Raw genomic sequence first — 8,278 nt, forward strand, 5'->3', positions numbered from 1 at the left:
AAGAGAACACAGTCCTGCACCACCCATACACGCCTATCACACCTGGGATCACTGGAGGGTAAGGAATATAGCACCAGACGTCCTTGTTGGAAGCCGGATCAGCGTGCAGGTCCAAACAGCAAAAGTCAGTTCAGTTCATCAATACAAAAGAAGAATAAGACCGCACCAATGCTGATGTCTTTTTCCGGATAATCTTTATTCCATAAACTCGGTTAAAAGGTGTTGTAAAATCAGCGGGTGGAGGAGACCTGGATGCGGCCCCTCACTATGGACGACGGCCGTTTCGCCTGTGATTAGGCTTCCACGGGTCCACATGTGGGGTAAGATCAGCCCTCCCTAAATAGGGTCATGCATCCAGGTGACCTCCCCACATATACAAAAAGTGTGCATGAAGTGTATAATACAATTAAAAGGTACTTTGTGTGCATATTTCACGTACCAAAAAATTAAAAACAATCATTGTGAAAAATACAAAAATCGGACAATATTACAGAGGTATGAGACATTATAATATTCACAAAAAAATCAATTCATCTCCTCCACCCGCTGATTTTACAACACCTTTTAACCGAGTTTATGGAATACTAGCTGTACTACCTGGCTTCGCCCGGGTTAATAACTGCTGTTAACAAAATAGAATGCATTAACAAAAATGTATTCTGCACACAAAAACCACAAAACAAATAGAAATGTAATTATTAAAAGGCAAAAACTAAGTTAATGGAAGCATTTCAAAACATATATTTCAACACCACAGATATTCCACACAGATTTAACTAAATTGGCCAAGTAATGTGCTCAGTCTGTCTCTTTCCCTGTCTGTCTCTTTCGTCGTCTGCCTGTCTGTCTCTTTCTTTGTCTGTCTCTATCTCTGTTTCTTTCCCCATCTGTCACTTTCCCAGTCTGTCTCCCCGCCTCTTTGTCTGTGTCTCTTCCTGTCTGTCTCTTTCCCTGTCTGCCTGTCTTTGTCTGTCTTTATTTCTCTGTCTCTTTCCCCGTCTGTCTCTATCAAGGTCTGTGTCTTTCCCCATCTATCTTTGTCTGTCTCTCTGGCTGTCTCCTCCTTCCCTGTCTGCCTATCTCTGTCCCTGTCTGCATGTATGTCTGTCTCTATCCCCATCTGTCTCTTTCCCTGTCTGTCTGTCTCTCTCTATCCGTCTCCCCACCGACCTCTTTTTACCTCACATGTAAGCTTCTTATACTATGAATGTCTTTTGTTCCGATAGCAACCACTCACAGCTCCTACTAATAACCTGTAGTTCCAGGCTCCATTTACTTTAATGAAGGCACGTTTTTTGGAGAGTAACTGTAAAGCGCGGGGTTACGTTTTCCTGTCAAAACATAGTCTACGACATTCCCTGGGTCACATGAGGTGTCTGTGCAAAATTTTGTGATTGTAAATGCGACGGTGCGGATACACTTTTCGTTTCACTTTTTCCCCATTATGTAGATAGGTGCAAAATTGATTGGTAAATTGGAACGCGCGGGGTTAAAATTTCACCTCACAACATAGCCTATGACGCTCTCGGGGTCCAAACGTGTGAGTGTGCAAAATTTGCAGATATCAATCCCAGACATACATACACACACACATTCAGCTTTATATTAGATGGCTCTAATAGCACCACAACTTCATTCACCAATGTTATGCAACATATCTTTGTATTAGAAGTTAATTATTTGTTTGAATTTCACATTACTTTCTGTGGGTGACAAAACTTTTGTGTTGACAAAATTGGGAGGGTTTCAAATTTCAAAAGAGTAATTTATGAAACCAATGGATGAATTTAAAGTCAGGTTATAAGCTTATATTTACATAACATGGATAAGAGACAGAACGTCTGTCAGGGACTGTAGATTTTCAGCGACTTTTAATGCAAATTCACATTTAATAGCATAAAGTCCACAATAAAAATGCTGCAGCATGTAGATTAAAATGCCCCATACTGTAAAATTACTATGGTATTTATCTGCGTAAGTCCCCACAGATAAAATCTAACATTTCATGTGAATTTACCTTAAAGAGAATCTATCACTAGATGTTTTGCTATGTAATCCGAGAGCAGCATGATATAGGGGCAGAGACCCCGATTTCAACAATGTGTCACCTACTGGCTGCTTGCTGCAGTTTTGATAAAATCACAGTGAGATTCCATTTAAGGATATACTGTGTTTTTCCAAGAATAAGACACTATCTTAGGCCCTGTGCGCACGCTGCGGTTTTTACCGTGGTTTTGCTGCAGAAAATGTTTATAACCTTGCTGCAGTCTTTCCCCAGGAAAACCTATGGTAAGAAAAAAATGCTGTGTGCACATTGTGTTTTTTTTTTTCTCTTTTCACCAACAGGTTTTGCTGCATGTTTTCTGCAGCAAAAAGAATTGCATGTCACTTCTTTTCTGCAGGTACCTGCGGTTTTTGCCATAGATAATGGTCAAAAACCACAGGGAACAACCCGTGGAAAAACCGTGGCAAATCGTGGTAAAACCGCATGCGGTTTTCGGGTGCGGTTTGCTGCGTTTTTTTACCACGGGTGCGGTAATCTTTCAGAAGGTCCGGAATTTTCTTCAGAAAATTCAATTTTCTAGTGCGCACAGGGCCTTATACTTTTTTTTTGCCCTGAAAAAAGCACTAGGGCTTTCGGGTAGGTCTTATTTTTGGGGAAACACGGTTGGGGTAAGTTTACACCCCCCCCCTCAAAGTGCACACCTCCCCTCCCAGGAGAATCCTACTTACCAGACCCTGGACGTCTGCATGGCTCCCAGGTCCTCCTGCAATCTTCTGCGGGCGCTCCCAGCAGGTATGCTCCACAGCGGTCCTCCCCTGCTTCTGGCCGACACTTGCATACATCAGATCACATGCACACACTGATACACACATCAGGTCGCTCACACCCCCACACACACACACACATCCGGCAATATGGATTGCTTCCAGCCAGCAGGGGAAGATGGGACACAGGACAATGGAGTGCGAAGACCTGCTATGGAACGCATGGAGGACTCGGCATTAGAAGTCATCGATACATTCCACAGCAGGTCCTCTATGCGTTCCTGTCCCAGGATTCTCTGCCGGCCTGAAGCAATCGGTATCGCTCTATGTGAGTGTGTGTGTGTGTGTGTGTGTGCGCGCGCGCGATCTGATGTGTGCACAATCTGATGTGTGTGTTCTGCAGCAGGTCCTCCCGCTCGGCGTCTGGTGAATATGATTGCGGGATGTCTCCTTTCTATAACGTAGTGTCCTGCAGTATTCGTAAACTTTTTGTAGCTGCACGGACACTTCATTATTGAACTGCGACCAGGCTTATATATAAACCTTGCTCTGAAAAAACTTGCTAGGCTTATTTTTGGGGGAGGTCTTATTTTTGAAAAACATGGTATACACAGGCAGCTGAGTAATTGCAGAAATTTCTGAGACTGCCTCATGCATCTGAATGGATGAGGCTTTGCGTGTCTGGACCCCTTTACACTACTGCCCAACTTACAGGCTTCATAATCCAGGTGATTCCAGGGTTTCTGCGGAACTCTTCTACAAACAGGTGATATTCTGCTGGAAGCTCAAAAGTCTTGGGAAAGAAGTCGCATTTTAAGGCCTCGAGACGACCGGATTCTCTTTCCAGCTGCTTCCGGAAGCGCTTGAGATTTTTCACCATAAAGTTCTTCCTAGTCAGCTAATAGAAGAGATGGGAGAATGAATATGGCGGCTGCCGTGTTCATGGTTAATATCTGGATAGTGCAGAGATAAGAGTCACCTCGTAGTGATTGCGGAAGTGGCAGATGCGCACGTGTTCCTCCATGTAAATGTGGTCGAAGTTCTCACGCAGCCACCCGACTTCACACCAGTAGAAATCCCACTCTCCATCTCTGTAAAATGGGATTGAAGAGTAGCAAAATTAGAGACTGCAAAGTGATCCTGGTACAATGCAGAGCAGTAGGAGTGAGACCTCGAAGCAAATCTAATATACTGGAAAATCCCCTTAACCCCTTCCTATTGGAGCAAATTTTTATTTTTGTGCTTTTAGTTTTTTTCCTCCTCTTCATCCAAAAGCCATAACATTTTTATTTTTCCATGGTTCTATATAAGCCCAGCCGCAGGCCCTAGGGTGCCATCGCAGCCCATACTGATCCTACGTCAGGAAAGGGTTAATTCCGTCAGACTATCCATTCTACATGGAGCTTTTCTGAACCATGTGAAGGCTTCGCACAAGCATGGGGGCAATGAGCGACTACAGCAGTGCACCCAAACCTTACTCCTTCACCTCCGTCCAGCCAGGCCGCTGTCTCAGCACATCCGCGATGGTGTTAATGAGGCCGCACCGGTACCGGATGCAGGATCTGGGCTCTCTGCACAAAAAAAGATAAACATTCTTAAACCTTAAAGGGCTGATCCAGTTTTCTGTAAATAAAGTGACATCAGTGTAAAATGGAGGTTTTGCAACTATACTATGTTTATCAATTGTTCCCAGTTTTCAAGATCTCTGCTTGCTGTCACTCAAAGGGAACAGTCTTACTTCTATCTAGAGATTAGAAACCAAGCTGGATCACTGCTGATGGTTTGTTACAATGTATCTCTCTCCTATCTACCTCAATCATCACCAGGTATCTATCACAATTATAGGAGTTGTCTCCTTTCAGAAAATCCTGGACCTCAAACGAAGGTAATTATAAAAACCAAGTGTGCTTTCCTCACCCTCCCCGGGTTCTGCACTGAGCCTCCACCACTGCTCACAGTGACTTTTATTGTCTGCAGTGCTGACGTCTCATCGATAACATATCAGCCAATCAGTGGTTCTGAGCGGGGCATTCTGTCTGCGCTGGGCTCAGTTGTTGGCTGCAGCACTATGGATGAGATGTCAAGGGCTGCAGCCAATACCAGACACCGAGAGCAGCGGTAGAGATTCTCATGGGTGGGGTTTTTTTGGGGGGTTTTTTTGTACAACACGCTACACCCGAGGACAAGGATTTTCTGAAACGGAACAACCCCTTTAACACTAGAAGTCCCAGGAATTTCGAGCTCCATAGGGTTCCAATGGTAGAAATGTTAAATGACCCCTCTCTGGGACTTCAAGTGTTACTGGCTTCACACTTTCCGAGTCTCACAAGTCTGATGTTTCATGGTGACCTATGGCAGTCTTACTGCAGAACCAAGCCCTTTACCACCCGCTGCCGCCTCAAACTCGAACACAGTTTCTCAAATCCACAATTAAAATGCCTGTAAAAGTCCCTCATCATCTCCCACCTAGATTACTGCAACATCCTCCTCTATGGGATGCTGACTGACCTAACACTTTTGCACCCCTCCATTCCACATTCTGACCTGCTGCCTGGCTGAGCCACCTCTTCCCTTGGACCCTCTCCATGTAATCTTCAGTCCGTAACCTGTCCCCCTCCATACATCTGAGTACGGTGGCACATGTAGCAGTCATAATGCCACCAAATAGATTCACAATATAAGGTGCTTGGGCCACACTTCCCATCCCGACCGCCGGCCTCCTATAGCCTTGTAGGTAGGGAGTCCCGCAGCTGGACGAAACACGGATCATAAATAAGGATATGTGAATCTAGTCTTCCCGTACATCGTGCCTGAGGGTGAAGATGTAGAAATGATGCATCACAGGGGAAGATGGAGATGAATCTCTGCCGCTCTAGGACATTGTCACAAATGCAAACTGATGTGATGGTGAGTTCTGCCCCCATAGATACAGGATTTCGGCATTTTTCTGTCCTTACCTTTCCTTCTGCCGCTGGTAGCCATATTGACTCTTGTTTGTAGTGACCTGGTGAAAAAGAAAAGCAGAAAAGTAAAACTTACAGGTCACGAAGAACCGGTCCGGTCTCATCATTGTACAATGAAACATTCTGAGGGTTAATGCATCAATTCCTCAGGGTTTTCAGGATCACTGCGCTGTCAGTGTACAGGGATGTTCTTTACATCCAGAGGCTGTACTGTACAGTGCTGTACCACAGCTGTGGGGTTATACAATGTGTCAGTGCGGGCACACACGCAGCATAAGCTGTCCCTATTATGGGGGCACTGCACTCTGGCTGTCACTTATGGGGAAGCTGTGGCTGTTACTGTTATTGGGGCACTATCACTGTCACTATTATAGGGCGCTGTGGCTGTCACTTATGGGGGTAGTGTTTCTTTGTGTGTTATGGGGCCACTATGGCTGTCACTATTATGGGGGCACTGTGGCTGTCACTTATGGGGTTCTGTGGCTGTCACTGTTAATGGGGCACTATGACTGTCACTATTATGGGGTTCTGTGGCTGTCACTTATGGAGGTACTGTTTCTGTGTGTGTTATGGGGGCACTGTGGCTGTCACTATTATGGGGTGCTGTGGCTGTCACTTATATGGGGGTACTGTTTCTATCTGTGTTATGGAGCCACTGTGGCTGTCACTGTTATGGGGGCCCTTGTGGCTGTCACTGTTATGGGGGCATTATGACTGTCCCTTATGGGGGCACTATGGCTGTCCCTGATATTGGGGTGCTGTGGCAGTAACTGATATATTGGGGTGCTGTGGCAGTCACTGATATTGGGGTGCTGTGGCAGTCACTGATATTGGGGTGCTGTGGCAGTCACTGATATTGGGGTGCTGTGGCAGTCACTGATATTGGGGTGCTGTGGCAGTCACTGATATTGGGGTGCTGTGGCAGTCACTGATATTGGGGTGCTGTGGCTGTCACTGATATTGGGGCACTGTGGCTGTCACTTAGGGAGGAACTGTGGCTGTCATTGTTATGGGGGGTTTTATAGCTGATCTTAGTGTTTGCTTCTCAGAACCAATATTTGGTCAGGTGACGCGAAAGTGATGGACACACACCAGGCTGCAATGTTATCCTAGAGCAGCCCTCCTCTGCAGTATGTAGCACTGCTCCGAAGGATACTGCAGGCTACAATATACAGCGCTCCCCCACGATATGCAGCACTTCCCCACAGCCAGTATGCGGCACTCCTCCACAGGAAGCGGCAGCACTCCTCTGTGGGATGCGGCACTCCTCCGCAGTATACTGCGCCTTGTTATATGCCCCTTTGTGATATACAGTGCTCCCCCATGGTATGCAGCACTCTCCCGCGTCATTCAGCACTCCCTCACAAAATGCAGCAATTCCCTGCAGTATGCAGTGCTCCTCCGCAGTATTCAGCGCTCCCCGACTAGATGCAGCACTCTCCTGCGGTATACAGCACTAAACCGCAGTATGCAGAGCTCCCCCGCAATATTCAGCGCTCGCCTGTGGTATACAGCACTATCCCGCAGGATGCGGCACTCCCCAGCGGTATTAAGCGCTCTCCTGCAGTATTCAGCGCTCCCCCGCGGTATACAGCACTCTCCCCGCGGTATACAGCGCTCCCCGCGGTATACAGCGCTCTCCCCGCGGTATACAGCGCTCTCCCCGCGGTATACAGCGCTCTCCCCGCGGTATACAGCGCTCTCCCCGCGGTATACAGCGCTCTCCCAGCGGTATACAGCGCTCTCCCCGCGGTATACAGCGCTCTCCCCGCGGTATACAGCGCTCTCCCCGCGGTATACAGCGCTCTCCCCGCGGTATACAGCGCTCTCCCCGCGGTATACAGCGCTCTCCCCGCGGTATACAGCGCTCTCCCCGCGGTATACAGCGCTCCCCCGCGGTATACAGCGCTCTCCCCGCGGTATACAGCGCTCTCCCCGCGGTATACAGCGCTCCCCCGCGGTATACAGCGCTCTCCCCGCGGTATACAGCGCTCCCCCGCAATAATCAGCGCTCCTCCGCATGCGCGCACTGACCTTTCCTCTGGACATTGCTGCCGGCGCTGACCGCAACCACGGACTTGTAAACAGATGCAGAGTTCGGCTGAGGTTTAGCCGTTCCCATGACAACTGAAGCAGAACATGTGACGTTAGGTGCTCACGGTACAGGAAGTGCGTGCTCTGAGTGTTCAGAAATATGTCGCTGGCAGTGGCCGACATTGTGTTGGTGGGCGGTGAGTACCTGACTGTGCACACTTCAGACATTGAAAGAAACTCTCTGAAGTACAACACAGGGGAGCCCGCTATTTTCATGCTCTTTGGCTGTTCTGCACTTGTATTAACATACTGAGGTTCGTTTTTATCGAAAAGAAAAAAACAAAACTAGCTGTAATACCCGGTGTTGCCCGAGATAGAGACAAAGAGAGACATTTACTATCAGTCTCTGTCACTCTCCCAGTCTGCCTCATTCTCTGTCTCTCTCCCTGTCTGTTTCTCTCTCTATTTCTTTCTGTCTGTCTTTCTCCCTGTCTGTTTCTCTCTCTATTTCT

The 8,278-nt window shown here is 47.4% G+C and overlaps 1 protein-coding gene across 2 annotated transcripts in view; it reads right to left on the bottom strand.

Moving 5' to 3' along the window:
• Window positions 1-7,879, bottom strand: part of TTLL9 (tubulin tyrosine ligase like 9) — a 26,024-nt gene extending 18,145 nt beyond the window's left edge. The window contains exons 1-5 of one of the 2 annotated variants that reach the window (XM_075350528.1): window positions 7,767-7,879; window positions 5,727-5,773; window positions 4,248-4,340; window positions 3,749-3,860; window positions 3,482-3,667 (exon numbers count right to left, since the gene is read on the bottom strand). In XM_075350528.1, coding sequence (XP_075206643.1) covers window positions 3,482-3,667; window positions 3,749-3,860; window positions 4,248-4,340; window positions 5,727-5,773; window positions 7,767-7,781 — 453 coding nt within the window. In that variant the 5' untranslated portion in view covers window positions 7,782-7,879. Of the gene's footprint in view, window positions 1-3,481; window positions 3,668-3,748; window positions 3,861-4,242; window positions 4,341-5,726; window positions 5,774-7,766 lie in introns of those variants that run through there. The other variant, XM_075350529.1, reaches the window with a different exon arrangement.
• Between the last annotated feature and the right edge of the window lie 399 nt (window positions 7,880-8,278).

Source organism: Anomaloglossus baeobatrachus, chromosome 5 (assembly GCF_048569485.1).
Source record: "Anomaloglossus baeobatrachus isolate aAnoBae1 chromosome 5, aAnoBae1.hap1, whole genome shotgun sequence".
Lineage (NCBI taxonomy): Eukaryota > Metazoa > Chordata > Amphibia > Anura > Aromobatidae > Anomaloglossus > Anomaloglossus baeobatrachus.